General features: G+C 35.0%; 4 protein-coding genes across 4 annotated transcripts; 2 read left to right on the top strand and 2 right to left on the bottom strand.

The window, feature by feature from the left end:
• The first annotated feature begins 1,960 nt into the window (after positions 1-1,960).
• On the top strand, positions 1,961-5,432 carry LOC113501229. The gene is made up of 5 exons (XM_026882306.1): positions 1,961-2,754; positions 3,337-3,443; positions 3,823-3,939; positions 4,312-4,450; positions 4,862-5,432. The coding sequence occupies exons 1-5, from the start codon at positions 2,672-2,674 to the stop codon at positions 5,007-5,009; spliced, it is 594 nt and encodes a 197-aa protein (XP_026738107.1). The 5' UTR covers positions 1,961-2,671; the 3' UTR covers positions 5,010-5,432.
• Positions 5,433-9,614, bottom strand: LOC113501228 (U3 small nucleolar RNA-associated protein 4 homolog). Its single transcript, XM_026882305.1, has 11 exons — positions 9,393-9,614; positions 8,939-9,318; positions 8,674-8,855; positions 8,248-8,438; positions 7,842-7,997; positions 7,426-7,753; positions 7,104-7,293; positions 6,764-6,987; positions 6,363-6,536; positions 6,018-6,095; positions 5,433-5,570 (listed from the first exon to the last, which is right to left on the bottom strand). Exons 1-11 carry the CDS (start codon positions 9,491-9,493, stop codon positions 5,457-5,459), a joined length of 2,118 nt encoding a protein of 705 aa, XP_026738106.1. The 5' UTR covers positions 9,494-9,614; the 3' UTR covers positions 5,433-5,456.
• A 361-nt stretch (positions 9,615-9,975) lies between these two features.
• Positions 9,976-13,863, top strand: LOC113501279 (type 1 phosphatidylinositol 4,5-bisphosphate 4-phosphatase). The gene is made up of 4 exons (XM_026882385.1): positions 9,976-10,148; positions 10,377-10,546; positions 10,761-10,970; positions 11,493-13,863. The coding sequence occupies exons 1-4, from the start codon at positions 10,106-10,108 to the stop codon at positions 11,775-11,777; spliced, it is 708 nt and encodes a 235-aa protein (XP_026738186.1). The 5' UTR covers positions 9,976-10,105; the 3' UTR covers positions 11,778-13,863.
• Positions 13,864-13,950: 87 nt separating this feature from the next.
• On the bottom strand, positions 13,951-17,141 carry LOC113501280 (TPPP family protein CG45057-like; the record flags this gene model as incomplete). Its single annotated transcript, XM_026882386.1, is given in 3 exon segments — positions 13,951-15,150; positions 15,638-15,919; positions 16,990-17,141. Coding segments are annotated over 3 exon segments (612 nt in total). The 3' UTR covers positions 13,951-14,958.
• Positions 17,142-23,996: the final 6,855 nt, after the last annotated feature.

Genomic DNA, 23,996 nt, shown 5'->3' with positions numbered 1-23,996 from the left:
ACCGCGCGAATAAAGAAAGTCGTTCGGAGTGCAAACTGTCTGCCCTTCCGTCGCCCTTAGTCTGTATGTCTAGGCTATCATGATATTCTAGACTTACGCACACTTCAACAACTGTTACAGACCTTTAAAGCCCACGAACACAATGAACAAAATGTTTAAACACAACTTCGAGTCTATAGCTATAGTCAATACGTAGAAAAATTGTCTAAGGGAGAATAAATGTGCATACTCCGGCGTAGCATTTAAGCCCATGGTACGAGTATATGCCTGCTGGGGAAAGCTAATCTTTTGATATAATCGAATGACCTACATTGGGTTTTTCATTAAATGTAAACTCTATACTTTATTCCAATTAAGCAATAAAGTAGGTACCTGCTGAATGAAGTCAATATGAAGAAAGTGAATAATCAAAAACATGACAAACAAAACTACTATCTGATAGCAATTAAGTAGGTAGGTAATTAATTTTATGCTTGATACATAAAAAATCTTATTTGGGGAGACGTAGACTATTTGACCTCTTTAAACAAAGCGAGCTTTGCTAGTCACGTAAATAAAAGTAATATGCTTGAGCAACTTTATAGGCTGTCTGGTCTAGACGCCCCGACCGGCATCATCTCGCTACACGACACGTCGGGAATAGAACTGAATTTGTAATTGACATTTTGAAAGAAAAGTTAAACTTTACAATAGCAGCCTGCATTAACTTTTTTACATCCAATCATGTACTTATGTCAAATTATCTTGGCATGTCATTCATACTTGTAAACTTTATCTTAAGCGATATCCAATTAAAGGTACTAACTACTACTAACTACCTATTCGTAATGTATCAGCAAAATGCAAATCATTTACTTTTGTTTCTATGGATTAAATTGTAAAGTAGATCTAGAACTGCAATATTATGTAAAGGAAAAATTCACTTAAAAAAGTGATCCACAAAATCTTAAAAACTAAGAACTTAGTTTGACATTTTCATTTTTGAGGCTTGCTTTCGAAGTAAGATTCGGTCTTGAGGTTCTTATTACAAGAAGCTCTTGACATTTTGTAAGACAAGTATCTTGTACACAATACTACTTTGGAAGCCCTTAGGTTTCAAATTTGTAAGTCCTAGAGGGCAGACAGAATTAAAAGTAGAGAAAAAAATGCGTAAAAAATTTATAAGTCTCTTAACAAATGGATGATTTGGCGCGCGATTTTACTCCGTAAAGTACCTATCTGTACAATCAACAAAGAAAAGCATTTATTGCGTCCTACCTTTCGCTACGACTATCATGCTAAGTGTTAGGCCACTTTCTTCTTTTAAGACGTTTTTTATCGTCAAATTGAGCACGGAATCTGCACTTTAAGGTTTATTTTTTCCTCCCAAGAATCATGGAAATTAGTAAGGCTTTATCAGTAGGTACTACTGAGTCCTATTACCTACTTCTAATCTACACTAATATTATAAAGAGGAAAACTTTGTTTGTTTGATTGTAATGAATAGGCTCATAGACTACTGCACCGATTTTAAAAATTCTTTCACCATTCGAAAGCTACATTATCCACGAGTAATATAGGCTATATTTAATTTTGAACAAAAATAGGGTTCCGTAAGATATTAAGGACACAAGGTGTAAAAAATTAACCGAAAAAGTTACTTATTTTGCGTACCCTGCCAAAACTGTTAAAGATAGAACCATAAAATGATCTAAGTAATTATAGATCTTATAAATATCTACAAAAAATTCCGCGACACACTATACCTATCTATGTCGAGTGAGGCACAATAACCATTTTTTTATTGAAAAATCTTGATTTTTTTTGGACTACATTTAAGCGCCTTTATTTTACTCATGCTATTAATCCTTATCAAAATAAGTTATTTCATCACTAATTACAGTTAATGTAGATAATATTTGGTCTTTGAATGATTAAAATTCGAGGTTTTGTTCTGAAGTTATAGCGAAATTAAAATATTACGATTTTTGCGGCACGTCCCGTTGCGAAGTAGGCGTTACCAAGGGTTGCACTCCGGAACGTAACATCTAACATCCACATAAAGAAAATCTGTTCAGCCTGCGGATAGTGACTGCTTCGTCGATGTTAGTGTCGGTGTCTGTGAATTGATCTGGGAGTCGTTTTGTTTGCTGACCGTGTCTTTCCTGGGTAGGCTTTTTGCAGCGGTAACCGACATCCACGCGGGCGGAGCCGCGGGCGACCGCTAGTTTGTTATAAACAAACTATGTCAGCATTAAATATGAACAAAACAACATCACACCTGGAAACTACTGAGTTTACACAATATTATATTGAAGACCACCCAGTCTCAGCAGTTTGTATTTATTTGTACCTAATAATTGCTGCATGTAAAGATAATATCTAAAACTACATAAACTTACAAAGTTACTTAGAGTACAAGTCTCAGAACTTAACAAATTAGTTATCTAACTAATGCTTTGCGTTGCATGACATCAAAGGATCAAATCGTTGCCTTCACCGTGACTTTTGAGTATAAAATATTAATTCCCTTTTTATGCTTGATCGATTCTGTTCATCACCAAAGCAACATTTTGCATTCAGAATGAGGGGAGCGGAAGTTTATATTTAGTTGTTACCAATTCTTGAAACAATACAGTGTACTAGCTTGAGCTTTCTATTATTTAAATACGGAACAGACAACGTTTTTAAAATGGAGGCACCAGCACCTGCGCCAGTTAATATAGGCGGACGACGAGAGCCTTCCACCGATCCTGTTAAAGCTCAAGGAATACTGTAAGTGTGGGATCACCATTGGTCAAGAATTTTATTAGGTCTTTTCACAGAGATCTTAGCGTATGTGGCAAATCTGGACCAGTCAAAGTCGGTTCATAGTTTAAAAACAACATCGCTATTCTAAACATTTCAAATGAATCCTGCCAAACCTACATTACTTCCCTAATAAAATATTTTGAACAGTTTTCATTCGCAAGCAGATTGCAAGAACATTTAAAGGGCGCGCACCAGACCCTATTAAAGGACACATTAAATAAGGTCAACGTAATTGTCCTTCAGGCGTTTTCATTTAAACCTCTACGACATAATTCTCTTAGTTATTAATTTATCCTTTATATTATTATTAAGATATTTTTTTACCAAAAAAAATTATTTTTTTCTTTCGACTAGACGAGAGATCACATAGGACCTGGAAACAGGTACATAAAGAGTGACATAAATAAGTACTTCGTTTTTTTTTCGTATATAAGATTATCTTAAAAAATACAATAGGTAGGTAGGTAGACATGGTATGTTATGTACATATATATTTTCTAAGGGTACTAAATAAATATGTTCTTAATAACATCGAGCATTTTTCAGGAATTCAGTAATGAGAAAATCTAAGTCTGCAGCCAAGCTCTGGCCACAAAGGTGGTATTTTTATAGCAAAATAAAGGAAATACAAGAAGAAGAAGCGAGGAAAGCTGGTGAGTCAGAAGTTCACCAATAAGTGGAACAGTCCATAGATAAATACCTGCTAAGGTACCTACAGTTACTGTGCGAAAAAGTAAAAGCCATTTTCTATTACAACCTTATTAATGTAATGAATGCGTAGGTGTATCTACGTAAGTGAAGGTCACATAACTTACAATATCATTCTGAAACTACGCACATCACTTATTAACGTAAGAGCTTTGGGAGTGTATTTACGTCATTTGCAAGTATTTCGTACTTGGTTTCATGTTTCGTGCTGTTTCAACTGTAGGCATGTTTGTCATTCAATTTTCACATTTTCTTGCCTCATAAATGCAAACTGGCACTGAAATAGTATTACCTTGGTACTCGTTTTCTTTTTTTAACTGTTAGGTATGACCTCGGAAGAATATCGTGCAGCGTTGCAATCACACAGCAGTCAACCTGAACACAAATATTATCCAGTGACGGTGGATCCATCGCCTTTTCCTTTACCGCCAACTTCATCAGGTACATTTTTTACATAGTTTGACGTTAGTGTCTTTTTAGTCTATCTTTAGAAATTCGATAGGGTCAAATCTAACAACTTACTAAGATCTATGTCTAACCCCAGCTGATCAGTCTTAGATGGTTCAAGACTACCGCGAAAAACTTACCTGTTTACGAATGAAAAATCTAAGTGGTTTTTTAATCAACCTACTTAAGTAGGCAGGTATCTACCTGCCAATTATTACTCTAAACTAAACAAGCATCTTATTTTCGAAGGTTCACAATAAAATAATCGTAACAGAATGTCGTAACACTCGTACTTAAAATATTTGAATGCAATATAGAAATATTAGGTGGTAAAGTTGTTTCATACACATCCAAAACATTTTTCAGCTATGATTGGACGGCGCGCACTTTGCCCTTTGGAGCGGTTCGGTCGTCTAGTGAAAACCAACAGAGATTATCCGCCACGCCCACCATTAAAAGCGGGACAAATTTACGATCCTTACAAGCAGACCGTGGTATTCCTGGGGTGAGCATACTTTAAAAGATTTTATTCTGTTATTTACCATGAAGATAAACTGAACTTAGTTTAAGCTTTATTTTAGTCCCAGAACTGTTTTCACTGCGATAAGTTCTGATCACGAAGAGGATAATAAAAGTGGATAAAAAGATAAGATTCCTCTTTAGTTCAAAATAGAAGAAGCACGTCTAGAAATTTTCGCTGTTTTTATAATGACAAAACTAAGAACATAATTATTTTTTCCTTTTCTAATTACTTATCGGCAACATAATCGTATCAACACATAAAGGCATAATACTTGCATATATCTGCTCTTATATGAAAAAAGCATATAATTGTGCCAAATATTAACTTATGTACTACCGATCCTTACCATCCTCTTCTATATCACATTACAAATTACTTAAACTTTCTTGTCAGGAGCGTCGAAGGCGATCCGATTTCATACAAGCTGCCTCCTTCAAGGTGTGAAATGACAGATGAGATGTGGGCCCGACCGCAGCAGCTCACTGTCTCGCCATTAGGATGGGACAAATTGGAACGAATTTTGCTCGAGACTAACGAATGAAAGTATATTGCCTGTAATTTATATCGGTCCTTTTCAATTTTCCTTATAATGCAGGAGAGCTGTACTATTTCTTTTTACATAGACATGTTTCATAGAATTACTACCAGTTGAATTATATACCTACTATATTTTTGTATGATTGTGACTTTGTATGAATGTATTTTCAATCTTCAACATACTTATGCAGATATTATTGCAACTATCACTATTTTGATTCACTTTGATGCATACATTTTTGTCTAGAAAACACTACTCACCTAAAAATTTTCAAACCGGCAAGAGTACAGAAAAGATGGAAATCATATTGATGAAATATGATAGTTTGAAGTAAAGCTAAACCTCGCGGATGGAATAGATATAAGTGTATTTTATAAGATTTTTCTATTCACCCAACGTTCGATAATTTGAAAGAAAATAAAATGATAATGTTTTAAAATATGTTTTATTTTATCCATGTCTTTTAGTTGCTGCAATAGGTGGTAACTGGGCGACTATACTTTCAGGCAGAATCTCTATTGTGACAGCTTCATCCTTATCGAGCCAGTGGAAGTCAGCCAAATACTAGAAAAAAAGAAAGAATAATAAAAGTGGCGCTTTTTTTTACCACACGCCCAAACATTTTCAATAGTGGAAGCTAACTGAGGTAGTATGGATAAAACAAAGTCAGTTTGTTGATTCCTCAAATTATATTACTAACTGGTGTTTTCTTATGGTAACATTTATGAACTGGTATAAATCGTGGAAATATGCAAAAATATTTGTTATACAAAATGTGTGTTCCGATCAGAGATCCTCATTTTTCCAGCATGTTTCTACATATAAAGAGTCTATAAATGATCACTAGACAGAGATTTTATTTCTTTAATATTGGTATATTTTAATATTCTTTGGAGGGACACTAATTTGCATAAAGTCGGTGCTTATTTAGGGCTTTTTAATTATCATTAATACCTTTGTCTATCGGTTTAGTATTCAGAGTGTTCAACATAAGGTACTGTCACAACTTACTTTGATCGGGATGATTTTAAATGCGATGTTTTTACTCTCAGACATGGACTTTCGTTTCGCAGCTGGTTCAAATGGCTCCTGAAACAAATTATGTGATTCAGAGTTTCATGAAATAGTTTTAATCATGCAATAAAGTATCAGTGAAAAAGTTTTGCTCGCAAATGAATGCATGTTTTTTTTTTAATATAGATATTTCTGCAATGAAGTAGAATATCATAATATTTAGATTTTTACTTTACGGTAGGTCGGCTAGTGGCTGGTTGTCGATTCCAGACTCAATATTTTGAAACTAGGTTTCGTCCACGTGTCTATAGGCCCTAAATAAATATAGAACGTATTGAATACCTTGTTGGTGTTCTCCAAGACCCAGAGCGAGGTGTCGTCCTGGCAGACGAGCGCGTGCCTGGCGGGGTGCGGCAGCAGCGCGCGGGCCGCCGCCCGCCGCGAGCCCCAGCCCGCCGGCAGCGCGCCGCCCGGCCACGGGGAGAAGCGACGTTCACGCAGCTCGTACTCTACTAACTGCGCAATACATTTAAAATAAGGCTTTCATTAACGTGAAACCTTAAAATGTTAAGCTTAACCAATCAATACCATCGTTTAAAAGTCACTACACTAGAGACAAATTATGCTTGCTACAAAAATTCTTCTTATAGTTGTTGTTAGAAAGTGTAAGCCTTTGAAAAGTAGGAAAATTCACAAGGACAATTACTATTTAAAAAATGATATAAGCAGACAAGTTAGAATACCTTTTGATCGACGTACGCTATGATGAGGTTTTCCCGCAGAGCGTCGACTGTCAAAGCCGATGGTACACAGTGGTACGTAGGTAGGCTTACATGGAACTCAAACTTCTTATTGCTTTGCGTCCAAACCGCCACGTTGCTTTGAGTATCGGCGACCACCAAATAAGTTACGCCCGTCGGGCTCTTTGGCGAAACGTGAAGATGTAATATTGACTTTGATTTTAAATCTGAAAAAAATATAATATACACGTTATACATTTTAGTGTGCAGGCTTTTATGAAAAAGCGCGTATAATAATGTTGAATTTTACTTAAATCACTAATACAACCATACGACAACTTACATTTATCCAAAGAGATAACTTGCACGGGTGTGGCGCCAGCTTCGGGATCGACTTGTAACACGTGAAGGATTCCTTCGCAGTGAGCTACCAGTATAGAAGAGTCTTCAGTGAAAGCTACGCGGTCACAACCAGCTTTCGGAATACCACTTATCGATACTTTAGATAGTGATATGTTAGACTGATCTTCATCCTGCAAATTATACAATGAAAACTTAATCAAAGGAACCTTACTGAACTACTAAACAGTCACGTTTTAGAGGGTATATTTCTTAAAGGCATTATTACATTTAAATAATGTATACATGTAATAATATGGACTTACAGTTTCCAATTTAAGCATTCTGACATCAGTAGCTGTTGCATACACAACAATTTCTCCGCTTGGTGACAGCTCACAGCACCTTAACTGTTTCTTTCCTTTAGTTTGTATAGAGGCTAACTTAACTGGCTTTTCTGTCAGTTTTAAACTTTGCTTGTGCGTGTTTTCTGCATTAGTCCTATTTATAACATCAATTGTTGAATCTTCTTCTATTGCCTTATTTTCTGTGCAAGTAACATCTTGTGTTGTAATTACATTTGTAATCAACACATTACCATCATTATTTGTTGCATATGAACCTAGCTTCCATACCTCTAAGTGGTTGCTATACCTATGAAATAAATTAATAATTTTATTAAATATCTAGCCTCTAGCCTCAAACATTGTGAAATAATTTTAAGAATATTATTATATTATACCTTAATAGTAGTAGTTTCTTTCGCCTGCTAATAGAAGACCTTGGGCCTGGTATCATAGGGGGTAATCTCATCACCCACTTAGGTGGATAACTCGAAAATGTCAGATAGCCATCAACCCCCACTGAGATGAGTTTATCACCATCCACAACAAGTCCTCTGGAATCATTTTATTTTAAGCTTAGATCTTACAATAAAAATTACTTCTTTTACAAATGTATGGCCTTTTTAATGCAGAAAGTTTTTAAAGAAATCTTTACTAACATTATAAGTAAGTTAGTGACATTGGAAAGAATTACAGGATGAAGCTACTCTGAAAAATCTTCAACAGTATAAAGCTGTATTATTTTCATTTCTATACATTAACTAGCAAAGTTAGTATGAAGTAGCAATAGTAATGTGAGCTCACCTAACATCATGTTCATGTATATTTCTCTGTACATTCTTCACCCAATGGGCCTCAGTCTGTTTTTCTGTGCTTTTGTTCACTTTTATAAAGTTCATTATGACAGGGTCCACTCCACTACAGAATATACTTTTTTCATCATCAGATACTGCTATTGACAATACATCAGCTTTATGCGTTGAATATGATTCAATCTGAAAATATTAATAAAATGTTATTTAGAGCTATATAATAAAGACATATTGAAAAGAGTTATTTACCATTATGAATTCTAAAACCAAATTTATGCATGTTTCTACTTCCACTCAAGAACTATTCATTAACAGGTTTGGACAAAGGCAGATAGAGATAGAGATTTAATAGCCAAAGTAGGGATTAACATAAATGAGATACATCTATGGAAGAGTAAATTAAAATGATTTGGCTCACCTGATCACCAATTTTACTGTCCCAAAATATTAGTTTGCCTTGACTGTCACCAGAAACAACAGTGTTATCTGACAGAATTGCCAGACACCACACAATAATCTGCTTCTTCTTCCGCAGTACACACATCCGTGTTATAGCATGACCTGTCTCAGCATTCCAAACCCTTATGGTGTTTATAGAACCTGCAAAGAGTAACATAATGGTTATAGGTTTAAAATGACAGCTATGATATACAATGATATTTAAATTGTTATCCTTTTATTACCTGTTACAAGTATATTTCCTTCTTTATTGAATTTACAACACAATATCCTGCCTTCCTGCTTATCAAATAGCTTCTTGTATATGATTTGATCATGCTCGACACTAAACAAGTTTACATATCCTTGTTCAGTACCAATTGCAACTAAAGTGTTATCAGAGTTCACATCAAGGCACCATGCAGCATAACCCGTAAGTAAAACTGTTGTTTTCAGAGTTAGGGTGTCGAGGTTCCATTCAATCAAAGCCCCTCCGAGACCTGTCGACAGCAATCGATCCTTCACCCACCCGAGTGCTTCTACAGAACCTTTGTCGACACCGGGAATAAACTTTATAAGGTACGGTGCGTGCTTCAGGTCCCATATCTCGATAGAAGCGTCGCCTCTAAAAAAATACACTAATTAAGTACAATTTCATTAAACATAACATTGTTATTATATTATTGACAAAAAGTTAACCTTGCAACTGCGATTTGTTTATTCGTTTTATTGTATGAAATACAATTTATTGGCTGAGGTTTTGGGTTATAATAACGAACTTTATGCACTTTACTCGCCATTTTAGTAGTTAATTATAATGTTCGTCAATACTTTTATTTTTACTTAAATCACATGCAAACACATAACCTCATGTTCATCTCACTTTGAAATACCCACGAAACCAAATGTCACTTTGACAACAATTTTGGTATAGGTAGAGCCGTGCCACGGAACCAGTGTTTTCATTTGGGGCTTACATACACAAAATGAGCAGGCTTTTATCGCAAAATTTAATTCTATTCATCAATTTAAATTACAAAAGAAGACACCTATCTTGATATACTTTTAGTTTTGTTGTGATGTACTTAGTGTTTGGATTTTGATCGATTTGAAAAATATTAGGAAGGGTTTTAGTTTATTTAATAGCGCATGTTAAGCAGCTGTCGTTAAACGATTTAAATTATTTATACATAACTATATTAACATTAATAGGTCAATGAAAATGTTAGTTGCTATTGACAAATAAAATTTAAACCCAAGTATCAAAGCCAGACTTTTGCAAAAAAAAAAGTAAAAATCAAGTTCTGAAGATAGCTGTACGAGCTCATTACATTTAATTATTTGCGTCAAAAACCGTGATTTAATTATTTGGGCATTTGCATGAAACATTATTAGATGTTTATTTCTTCATAATGGGGGACGGTCAAAGTGAAAATAAACCTTTGTTGAGGGATGGTAAGTAGTAACTATAATCGGGTTTTATTGTTTTGACAGCTGATAATTTAATTGATACATATTGTGATTTTTGTTGCTAAACATTAAACAATATGTTAAGATGGCTCGACACAGCCACTACGTAGTCGTTCGAACGTTACTGTTGTGCAACAAAGATTCCAGTTATTACATGATTGGTTACGTATTTCCAACTTTACAACACGCCAATGTAATGTTTTTGTCTGACAGAGGAGGTAAATGTCAGCACAATATCCCCTATTGGACCTGACGAGCTTCCTCCACCCTACCAGCAAGCAGGAATGCCTATGGTAACATGTCGCGTGTGCCAGGCTATGATCGACATATCTGGGAAGAGGGAACAGCATGTTGTCAAATGTTCTGAATGCAGTGAAGCTACGGTATGTCATTCAAACAACTTGTTTAGTATATTTTATCAGTAACAGTGTCTTACTTATCATGAACAATCTCATTGGACATAATATCCTCCTTTTCTTATCAAATTGTTTGTTTGCCAATAACTCTTTGTGATTAATAAGTTATGACTCATAGACATAGAAACATTACATTGATGAATAAAATGGTTTATTTTCTTATTGAATTACTGTATTTCAGCCCATAAGAAATGCACCCCCTGGGAAGAAGTATGTGCGATGCCCTTGCAACTGCTTGTTGATTTGCAAGTCATCATCGCAACGTATTGCATGTCCCCGTGCAGACTGCAAAAGGATCATTAACTTGGCTCCGTCGCCGGTGACTCCACCAGTACCAACCTTGCCTGGAATGTGCAGAGTTATCTGTGCTCATTGTCAAGACACCTTTCTGGTATATAAAGTTGTTTATTTATTTGCATAATACAAACACTAGTTTTCTTTGTTCATTGCAGGTGTTACAACAAGTATTCAACAGCTAAGTTTGAAATAACATTTATTTATGCCTACAGTGATCGAAGCTTGTAACCTTTATCAGACCTTACCAACTGTGCTAGGCTGATTAGAATAAATTTTAAACTTACTTACTTTCAATTTTTTTTACATCAATATTGTACTATAGGTTTAAAAATTTACTTAAAAATTAACTTTAAACTAATCTTTAGCAAAGTTTTGTTGCTATCGCACAATTGTAGGTTTGACTGAGTCTAACTCAATTACTCATCACATCCAGTGAAATGTAGTGTATAACACCTAACACAAATTTTTACTCTTTCATGATTAGCTTTGTGTCATTGTTCCATTTTAAAATCACTGATAATTGTTTATTTATGTTTTAAGATTTTGTTTTATCTTTGTCAGTATATAAAATGAATGTAATTTATATTGCTAAACTTTCTTTCCTGTTTTATTTCAGTACCAACTGTTAAAAAATTCTCCAGTGCGGTGTCCTCACTGCCGCAAGGTGTCGTCAGTGGGCGCGCACATGGCCCGCGTCCGCGGCACGGCGTTCGCAGTGCTTGCATTGGTGTTCTTCGCTATCGCTCTGGGCGTGACGCTCGGCACCCTGTCAGCTGCTAAGAGCCATGGAGGTGGTGTATACGTCGCATACGTCGGAGGCTTCCTCCTCGCCTTTATCTTGGGCGCTCGTGCCGTATATTACTTCGCCATGAAAGTGAGTACCATCGAGGGCCCAATGTAATAGTCGCCATTACACTCGATTTGTGATAAAATTTGTATGACTAGAAAATATATTATATAGAAAATTCTCAATTCCATATATAGCATTGTTATAAGAACTTGGTTTAGTACATATATTTAAACCATCTCAATATAGAGCCGAGTTTGTTCTTATTTGTGATTAGTTGGCGTTGATATTGCGTTATGTACCTAAGCTAATATTCGCAAAAAGAAAGAACTAAAATCGAATAAAGTGTAGATAAATAAGTTGCACTTACATGTTACAGCATAACAATGTGACTTTGTATGAACGATTATATCTTTCAGATACATAATTAAATCACTTATTTAGTATCTATTGAAAAACACTGAGAATGCGCGTTTTCAATATCAAGGAGGAATCTCTAATCCTAGAACGTTCATCTATTCAGTTCTGTTGGTTATTAACGAAAACTAAAATGGTGGTTTAAAAAGTCATCTATTTGACTATTACAATAACATTACAAATTTATAATGCCATGAGATTATTCTAATCTACTTTGTAATTAGTTCTTTATGTTAGTTGATCAAAATTTAGAAAAGAGTATTATATAAAAAGGTGAATTTATTTGCCTCTATTCTAGTTATATTTTTCTTACAGGAATTTTAACGATTGAAATAACAAATATCATGATTTACAGCTTGTTATGTTTTCTGTATTTATAACTGCACTTAAAAATTGTAAATATTATGCCCTCTTCAAACAACTTGACATAACAATTTAAGAAATACGAATTAGTAACCCATACAGTTATTTAAAGAGGTGAAAGTTACAATTATATTATAATCTATGTACACAATTGTAATCCCGATTCGTGTTTAATTAATTTGTTAGCATATAAAACAAGTCATTGAACATTACCTACATAAATGCATAAATTATAAGTTGGTAGATAAACATTATCATTTACTTACGTTATTTACATTTTTATTTACGAAAAAAAGTTGAATGGTCGTATTTTTTTTCTTACGACCATATTTGTGTATCTCGTAAATGAATGCGAAGTTGTTGCCTCACATTTAGATTTCTAGACTGACTTCATTCTTATATTAATTTGATTTTATGTTGCTGACAAATTGTCGTCACTCATTTACTTCTTAAGCATTGTACGAATGATATTGATTGTCGCCTTTTAACTCGCAGTATGAATAGTCATACATATTTCACATGAAGTCTTAAATAGATTTAGTGATGAGTGACGGCAGTATAGCTTAGCCTTACGTTTACTGCAACATTCCTGATGTTGATAGTACATGGCTAACATGGCATGTGATCTAAATATTAATAAAACAAATTATAGTGTACTCGAAAACGACTTTTCTGATTTATGTTGAAGACTTAACTGCAAGTACACACATCTGATGTAAAGCTTATTAGTAAACACAAATAACAGCCCTATGAAAATTTATTAATTGAATATTGTAATATGTCTAATCATATCCTATAGATTGATGTGGAAAGTTAAGATTTTTTCACTGATTGTCCTATGGTACCTACATCTACATAAGCAAAGTTGCATAAGGATTTGGCGATGTCCAACATCTAGTAAACTTTATTTGCTTTTATTTATAGAAATTCGACAAAGCTGTTAGCTATTTATTCTAAACAGATCTCTTAAACAGATGAGAAATGTAATTAGATTTATAATTTTCAATAATTTCCTCCATTTATGTAGGGATGTGTATCAAAAGTGTTGTATGTTGACATTTATCAGAAAAGTTGAGTTATCGATGACTGTATTACGACGTGCACAAGTATCTGTACCTATTCTCAAATCTCTTGCATTCTCTTTGTTGTTAATTTTTATTTAAATAAATATATTAATATATCGGATGGTAGTATGGGCTAGCAGACAATGTTTGTGTTATTATAATTATCTTATATAGTTTTAACTATAATAATCAAACATAATGTGAATTAAGTCTTAGGTTATTTGCTTGCAGTGAATAAAATTAATTGTATCACCATATATTAATACCATGTATAATTGTTTATTAATTATTTCATGAAATGTTAGTGCTTTACACATGTATTTGTAGTTATAAGTCAAATAAACTGTACCAATCGACATCTCATTTAATCTTAATACCTTTCATTATATTGTTATTGCCTAATTACTAGCGACTAAAAAGGTGGAAAGAAAAGAACAACGAGATAATATAAGTAATGTATTTTATTAATAACAAAATAAATGTAATGATACATTGCCTTAGGTCAACTTAGGTGTAAAGTTGTGTATCGTCGCCTTCGTGGCCAGTTGAACATTACCATATTGCTACATAAAATTATCGCCGTTAAGAAAAGATTTTATAAAAAAAAAATGCGTAAATAAATTTAAAAGGTGCAGCTAACACTTAGAAGTAATTTGTTGAAATACATTGTCCAAGGCCTATTTTGTTCAGGTTCCACCAAAAGTCTTATTTATTTTAAAGTATAGCATTATTAAAACTGTTAAAATCGTATATTTATATTAAAGGTCAGGGCCACAAGGGGTCAAATTATACATTCTAATATTAACATTGAGAACCGATTAAAAACCCTATCGACATTAGAAATTACTGTGCACTTAAATTACCTAATTATGACACCATTAGAGTTCTCTTGATATAATTCAGTATTAATTAAGGAAACGGGTTTGCTCCTTCAAGGAAGGTACTTCCTTATGTGTTGCGTAGGTACATTCGTTATTTGTACATTATGGTAGAAGTTTTGTACTCCGTACTTTTTGAACTTATTTCGTTAGTAGGAAAATACGAGAATTTCAATCCAAAAAAATAATCATCATTTCATGACCATTTCAATTTTAAAAACACTTTGTAAATATTACGTAGGTACGTTACTACACACGACTAGATAAAAAGATTACACGAAAATAGTGAATAACGGGAAAATTTCCGACTTACTCTCCTAATTACATATACTTTCTAGGAAGGAATGGTTTTCTGCACAACATACAAAGCTTTAAATTGTTAAATGCATTAAATCTAGGACCACGTACTTAAAAAAAAAGTACAATAATTTTGCAATTATTTCAAAAAGGTTTATTTGAGGTTAAGAGTTCCTCGAGATTTTTTGGGTCAGTTTATGTTGATTATGTCATCTCATGGACTTAGTCCGAAAAGTAGCTGTCAGATTAGAGAAGAGCTTCAATGGAAGTAAGTATTTAATGGGACTTGTTGTAGGAGTCCTTGTGTTGGTATCCGGACACGTAGCCCGAGGCATCGACGACGTCTTTCCTTCCCGCGATACCTTTTCCTTTACCGGTCTCGTCAAACCGCTGCCTGTGGGATCCTGTGTACTTGCTAGTGTCTGTCAGACGGTCAACCGCAGCAGCCGCCGCTGGCGATTTCGTCACCTAAAATTGGCGAAAGATTTTTGAATTGATTAGATAATTACTTAGTGTTTTGTAATACTTTCTGTGACAATCTTTAATACCTATTATTTCTATTAAACAATTTTAATTATGTAGTCATACGAATTGGATAATACGCAATGGATACCGTCGCCGTTTCAAAGGCGTCTTAAGTGATTCATCTGTTTATGATAGACAAATTCGATAGTGAAGCTGTTAGGTACCTAAGTAAGCAATTACGTATTGTCTAGCACCATAACATTCTGATTACCTATACACCGTGACGTAATGAATCATAGTTAGACTTCTTATAGCGTGTAGGTGTGACGTAGTGGAAAATCACTATACTTACTTATTGTATCTAATGGAAATCTTAAACAGCACGTTAGCGTTACGTGACTACACTCTTATGTGTAGAGGTCTGCACAATAGCATAACGCGAGCGAGATACATACGTTGTATGTGTTATACTTAGTGCTAAATAACTTACATGTGATGAAACTCCGGGCTGTCCACAGCTAGTCAGCTTCTTCTTAATGTCATCCAGCTCTACCTTTTTGCTCTTGGCCAAGTCATCGAGGAATTTCTGATAGTCATCGATACCGAGTTTAAGTGACTTGAGTTTCTTGAAATGGATCGCAGTGTCCGTGGTAGTGATTTTCTTGCCATCAATCACCTTCGCTTGTTTCATCCATTTGTCACTTTGTGAAAGTGTTATGGTTTTGCCATCGGACTTCGGGTCACCGAATTTGGAGAATGCTTTGAATGCGTCCTGCAAAATACAATTATTTTGTTAGTTAGGTTTAGGAAGTTCAAAATGTAGATTTTTTTGGTGCAAGGTCGACTGAAATGTTGAGGATCGTGGGCCCACCTTTATTTTCTTATTTTAAAACGAGTTCTTCTATGTAGGTATAACTTATCGACGTAAGTAGCGTAAAATTACGATAGGTATCAAGTAGGTAATTACGTTCCTTGGTTTACATTTCTTAGCTTTTTTCTTTATTGAACCACTTGCATTGCAAGCTGGCATAGTGTGACTTAAGCAATTAGGCTAAATATAATAATACTAGCTGTTGCCCGCGACGTCGTCCGTGTGGTTAGAAGATATAAGTTATAATTTATACCTGCCTTTTATCTATCTATCTACCTTCTATCTATCTTGTAGGATTCAGTCAGCGTTTGCAATGTAAGCGCAAAAAATGTGTTTTTTTACTACCTCACATTAGAAACCTCAAAAATTGTAGCCTATGTGTTATTCTGATGTATAAACTATATTGTGGTAAAGTTTCATTCAAATCCATTCAGTAGTTTTTACGTGAAAGAGTAACAAACATCCATACATCCATACTTACAAACTTTCGCCTTTATAATAGTAGTAGGATAATCTATGAATTTGTATGTTGTCCAGCGTAACCAAAATGTGAATCTATGAGTTGTACCTAGGTACTGTTTGAGAAACACATGAGAAGACACGTTAACCAACTACTTAAAACAGGTTAAAACTCTAACAGGTTGTACCTACATCAACCATACATACCTTCTACAAGATACACATTATTTATAAGGAAAGTTTACGTTAGGAAGAAGGGACCAGGGCCCCGATTCTGCTATTACACAATAGCCGATGAATGAATGGCAATTGGATTAAATTTGAAACTATTCCTCTTCTCTTAAGTATTCTGCCAACACAATATGCCGCACTGAATTTCCAAGTATTATGTTGAAAAAAATGTTAATCAGAATACGAATGGTGTCATTTTAATTTCATTCATTCATCGGCCATTGTAAATAGCAGAATCGGGGCCCAGCCTTAATAATTATTAAGATTAGAACATGGATTACCTTAAATGAGATAGCACCTTCGGCTTTGTTGGCCGTTCCGTTGACTGCGCCTGGGGCAGTCCCGTTCTCCAGCTTGACGTCCTTCACTTCCTGCGTCACCTGTTCCACAGCAGCGTCCACAGCTTGTGCCTCAGACATGTTGCTTTATATTACTGGAATTTGTTTATTAGGTAACTAAGTACATATTTACATAGACATAGGTGACCAACTAGACAGTAGAAAAATTAAATTGACGTCTAATTCACACATTTGTAAAAAGGAGATGAGTAGCTGTGCATTACGTGAGATAGACGAAATAAGAATTAGAAATACGCTGCGATTTTGTATAAGCTGGCCGTCGATCATGTCTACACAGCCTGTAACGAGTTCGATTCCCGCAACACAAGCCTGAACACTTGGTTTCCTTGTACTTACTACGTACCTACATGTGATTGTAATGTTTAATTCTGTATTTTTGTGCAGTATCTATACAACCGCATACGTATGGCTTCATAATTACCCAGTTAGTTCAGTATTTAATTCAATTAGAAGTTTGGCATATTTTATACATATGGTACCTACCTTTGGAATTCACATGAATCGCTCAAGTAACAGTTTTAACTGCATATTCAACTATGGTTTATTTAGCCAGATTACCTACTTCTACAAGAAACCATTCGAGTGCTATAGATTTCGCTGTGACTTTCACGTACGTCGTGACTGCCCGGTTCCTAGACGTTTGGTCTTGATATTATACATCCTGGTAGAGTTTATGCACCGTTGTAATGGAACAGTGAAAGTTCTGAATGGGCCTGCAAACTTGGCTTGGAACGCGACATATATATCTGAGCAAACTTATACTTAAAATACCTTAAATACCTATGTAGATTCCGACTTTAGTGAAAAACCAACAGGGATGATGTCATACAGAAACAAATGTATAATTGTCAATGTATCGCAAGTTGTAGGATAACGCGGTTTATAGTGGCTCACGTTCGAGTGCTAAAAGCGGCAATTACATCACTGACCTTGCCAACGATACGATTTGACGGCAACTTGCTGTAAATATCAGCTGAGATTCCAAACTTGCAATTTAACTAGATAGACGTGCTTAAATAAAATAGTTACCTCCTACGACACTTTTTGTACCTAATGGAGATAACACGAATCAAAGTGGCTGTATTATTTAAATAAGGATATGAGATAATTCCTGATTTGGCGGACCTGCCTGGCCTTGGCTACTTTATTCCTGAAGACAATGTGTAAATAAACGCGCAAATTCATTTGTCAATCGACTTGACAAGTATGTGGGGGCTCGCTAGGAACAATATGCTATTACACCTCCGCTGATGTGCCGCTGTGGGTGCCATATATTAGATCTAGACTAAATAATCTGACCTAGAGATCAAGGCTGACCACACTAAGGTCTATACTTCTAGGAGAGCATTTAATGAAACAATCATTCTATAATTTAATTTCGTAGGCCATACGACCAATGAATACCAATTTTGATGCACAACATAATAACTAGCAGTGAGACCATACATATACAAAAGCGATACGTTTTGAGGATATAATAATATTCTACTACTATTATAAAGGCGAAAGTTTGTAAGTATGGATGTATGGATGTTTGTTACTCTTTCACGTAAAAACTACTGAATGGATTTGAATGAAACTTTACCACAATATAGTTTATACATCAGAATAACACATAGGCTACAATTTTTGAGGTTTCTAATGTTAGGTCGTAAAAAAACACATTTTTTGCGCTTACATTGCAAACGCTGACTGAATCCTACAAGATAGATAGAAGGCAGATAGATAGATAGAAGGCAGGTATAAATTATAACTTATATCTTCTAATCACGCGGACGAAGTCGCGGGCAACAGCTAGTATGATATATATGTCTTACCCCTTAACCCCGACCGGCTCCAATGGGGTTGTCCTCGACTGGTCTAAGTCGTTTTTTTATTGTAAGTATTATGTTTAGTCGCAGTGCGGATTCTTTTAACCAAACACTACAAGGACACTGAGGAGGTCCATTCATAGAACTTTGTATAACAAAACAAAAGATGAGTATTGCATACTTATTAACATATTCATTTGTCGAACTATTCACGAAAAGCAATATTAGGCTAGCTATTTCCATAACAAAGATTGGCTCATAGTCTTTAAACATGTAATTGAATATACGCATGTAAACGCGTAGTATCCCCAGTGATCGTAGTTCACTATTGTGCCAGTCGTGTTCTGGGAGGTCGACGGCATGATGGCACCTCTCCGACCTACTTCTCGCTTTAACCTATATTACAATTCCGGTCAAAGCTCCCGACTGCAAGCGCGTGCTCTGTTTTGCATTTACTCTACGCTTATAGCTCTATTCAACCTTCTAGGTTAGTCGGGTAAATATGTATTTTGAAGTAGCTATTTAAAGTGCAACTGCATCACACTCATATCTTAGAAATATTACAGACTTATCTAACTTTGATAAAAATAACAACATATGTAGAGTGGCTATCTAATCTTATCGAGCTAAACGAAAGGATAATGTCAAAGAATTTTTAGCTATTTAACATTTAGGTACAGGGTTTTGGTGGCCTTAAACATTAAACCTGATGATTTATTTTCTTTCTCTTACTATCGGGAACTCGGTACTTACATACGTAGATAATGTGCTATATTTTGTTCAAAACATAATAGGAAGTGCCTCAGTGACCGAGCTGACGTCATCCCTGACCATTCGCATAATATGTCCTCTAACTATGAGTCATACTTATAAAAATATACGCTAATATTAGCTCTTATTATTTAACTTCCCTTCAATAGACAGCTCTACATTTCAATGGCCTTCTTTTGCGTGACTAAAACAATAAAATTAACATGAAGAAATAAATAGAGCTGTAAATTTTTAGATATACTGGAACCCTATTGTCCAATAAAATACTATAAAGCTTCTGTTAATATCCTTCGATAACACTCACTTCACTCAACACTAGGTGTATGCATAGCATAATTATGCCAGTCGAAAACGGCACAATAGGAGGCAACAGGCAACTCGTTGCGCCATCCTCATCTTGAAACGTGATTCGTATGTCTAATGCCTTGACATATACTATGGCACAAACGTCTTTGATAAGAACTACCTACATTTTAAGCACACAAATGATGTCATGTATGATGACCAACAGAAACAGTGGAGTCGTAGCTATAGCGGCTACGAGTTTTATTATGTGACGTATGACACTTTGGAACTGATTGGTCCTAGTAATTTGGCACTTTTGACTTACACATGTTTTGCTTGTAGAAAAAAAGTAGAATATAATACGTAAACCTAAACGAACAAGTGAAGTGGAGGTCGACTATGCTAATTTACATATTAACGAAACATGTCAAATAGCGTGTTAAATAATACTGTAGAAAGATAAATATACGATGTCAGGGTTCCAGTATTATAAAGCAAGACTCGTGTGAATTAGTTAAACTTTCTAAATTAGTACCTAGTTTTATAAGACCGTGTTATTTGTTTAAAAAAATAACCCATTTCCCCGAGCGCTTGGGGAACTGACACCAAGGGTAATGAAAGGCCTTGAAAAAGCTATTTCGTTTGTATGTTTGACTAGCTAATTGTTTTCGCGTAGTTGCGAAGGTGTCCGTTCAAGAATAAGGTTCTAGGTTTTCTGTACAAACAGAAACACGAAAATCCCTTCACGTTATTTATGTAGAAGCTCAATAAATAAAGAGAAGCAGGCAACCCCCGATAAGTGCTGACTCTGTCTCATGCAGATGAACGAGGTCCATAAAAACCTGTACTTGTTATTGCTGGAACGCCCCTAAACCGTTTTAAAAGTAATAGCTAGCGTGACGCCAAAATTGTTACATCCCAGACCAGAGGGCGGCGCATCAGATATGACCCCCACGCAAGGCAGGGCAGCCCTCTTCTTTAAGACACGAAAATTATGACAATGGCTTTAAAGCGGTTTTAAGTACATCGTTACACGAATTATTATTTAATCTTAATCGATTTACAAACAGAATATATCTTAAATTTAGTCTTGTTTTGGAACATTTTTTTTTATTCGATAACCAAATTAACATAAAGATATTGTGAAGAATATTTAGGTATGCCAAAACTACATTAGTAATTAAACATCCGTCATCGAAATTACGACTTACCCTTGCTTGCTCAGCATGCAACCAAAGCAACCCTGTCCCTGAGTGACGGCGCACCTCATTTGCCCAACCCGACTAGTATCATACTATGTTGATAAACTTTGATAAATTAATGAACATTAACCACGTCTTATAGGAAAATCTATCAACACCACATGTTAACGCATATTTGTGCCTATATCTAGTCTCCAACTGATCAATCTCGAAAACTGTATATAGAAATTAAGGTAACAGTGGAGTGTTTGTTTGTAGGAAGTAAGTAGGTAAAATAAAAAACAAAAGATAAGGGTGGCAACTTTGAAATTGTACTCTACGTCATTGCAATCATTATTCATTAGATAAGATTGCGCCGCACATAGTTTCCTTATGTTTATGGCGTAGGTTTATATATTATCTACAAATGGAGGGAAATCGCGAAAGTGAGGTAGCGTGCGAAAAACTAGACAGAATGTGAACGGCCTTGCAAGTTTCTATATTCGAGTTGATAGCTAAATGTTCTGCATGAACTTTCCCTGTTGGCTACGATATTGTGCTAGCTGGATTTAAAGCTTAGTCCATACAGCTTTACTTCGAAATCTACGGTGTAGTATGAGTGTGAACCACGGATACAAATTAGTTTAATAAATGCTGTAACGTAATAATATTAAAAGCGAAAGTTAGCTGGATTTTTACTTAGTAGCATTCAAACGGCTGGACAAATTTTGATGAAAATGTTTGAGAAGTACCAAATACCCTGGATTAACATATAGGTACTAAGGCTACTTTTTCAGCTATAACCGACATACCTACTTATTCGCAGGCGAAACCGCGGGATGTGAGCTACATAATAATTGTTAGTTAGCACTCGTGCTTAGGAAGGTACATTAATAGGTCCTGATTACCTGGCTAGGTATTGGTTTACCAACCCGTCTTGAATTTCATTTAAGTACCTACTTAATACCGATCGTTCACAACTACCCACTATTTATGTTCTCTATTGAAACGCAGACCATTCGACTAGTCAGATGTGTACTGTATACGATCTTCTATACAACGAAAAATTATGCTAGTCTATTCTATTCACTTCATAATTCAAAACAAAATACTTCTTTTACTCGTGACTGACATAGCTAACACGCATTTGATAAAGCTTTCAGTTTACGAAATGGGAGAAAAAAAGAATATTTCTTGTAATATTTAAAAATATAACGGTTCCGATCCTTTCGCAATATACCTAAGCACTGATGGACATTTAGAGAGGAAATCACATTAAACTTAATATAAATTAATTAATGGACCTGAATATTTTTGTACAATAAACTCTATCCTAAGTACAAATATTTTAAACATGACATTTGCAGCCATCATGGGTCATAGAATACGGACTGTTGGACAGACAGCTGTGTCTTCAAATAGTGTCCCGTTTTTAGCCTTTTGATAACAGAACCCTAAAACGTTTTTGAAGAGCGTCTACGTCTAGCAAATAATAGCAAATAACGAAAATGCTAATTAAATCCTTTCGAACTTGTATTTTCGCCAGCCACTGAGCCACTTCTTATGTCAGTGTAATGTAAAGAAAATAACGATAGCAAACAGTTGAAATAATTAAAACAACATTATTACTGAAGAGAAGGAAGGACCAAGGGTACCTAAAGTCGAGATAGAGTCGGGGTTTGGTCTCCCAAAGCTGTAATTTCTTCCGTAATTTTGGAATTCTGGCTTTTCACACCTAATTTCCTACCTAAAAAGGCAGCAACTACTCAATCATTTAAATTTATACGTATAAAGAAAACCAATGTAAAATTTGAGTACCTAGGTAATTATTACTATTGCCGATCTATCATTGCCAAATAGTCTCTAAGCAAGAAAATAACAAAAACTATTCGGTATTTTCTGCAACCTTACGTCGTTAAGTTAGATGACATCACCACTCAACTTATGAGTAGTAAACATACTTGAAACTGGCTTTCAATAACCCCATGGCAATATTCTAAAACACGCATTAAACATGTAAAACATTTTTTTTTGTTATATGTATATTGTATAAGCTTACTTGCCAATGTAAAACTGTTATGCATGTCCGCGTCATCGAAGGTAACTCAGGATTATCATTATCTGCATTTTTTATCAAAGCATTAAATGTTAAATTTTTGTAATAAATAAAATTCATATTCACCTTCTTGCAGTTATATATCAGTAACATACTCAGGGACTATTTGAGCCATGGTTATCGGCAAATTAGTATTACGAAAGCATACAGCTTATTGATGATTACCGAATGTTTGTATTGTGTAGTGAAGGTTGCAACAGCTACCGTGACTGTTTGTGTTATCACCATGATTGCCGATGAGTTTGAGTGCGCCAATACTCAAGATAAAGTGCCATTATCGTCAGGAAACTTTTCAGCCATTAATCACTTTATTAATATTTATCGCTGTTGTTTCATGTAATGGTAATTTCTAAATACTTGTCAGTCGATGCAAATAATACGCGGTATAATATGTTCTGCATTTAATAGACGTACCTATATATCTATACAATGTACGTTTGTTGATGGTTCGAAATTTCCGCAAAGATTTCTAATAATGGGGATGTAGGAAACATAGTCGTAATTCAAAAGTGATCCGATACATTATTGCTACTAACAAATAAATACAAAAGAAAAGACAAGAACGCGGATCAAGAGACCCAAAATCATTAAATCAGGAAAAAGCATTGTTGACCCCTTACTCTCTCTTTGTTTTCAGATAGCAAACAGGTTTGGCTTTTGATTGTTTGGTCTAAAAAGTAGTGAACCGGCATTTTCTCTATGGAATCCTAGATAAACCATTTAGGAATAAGACCGATACCACACATTTTTACGCTTCAACACATT

Source organism: Trichoplusia ni, chromosome 15 (genome assembly GCF_003590095.1).
Source record: "Trichoplusia ni isolate ovarian cell line Hi5 chromosome 15, tn1, whole genome shotgun sequence".
Classification (NCBI taxonomy): domain Eukaryota; kingdom Metazoa; phylum Arthropoda; class Insecta; order Lepidoptera; family Noctuidae; genus Trichoplusia; species Trichoplusia ni.
The sequence above is the reverse complement of the archived record's forward strand: the minus strand, read 5'-3'. Positions and strand labels throughout refer to the sequence as shown.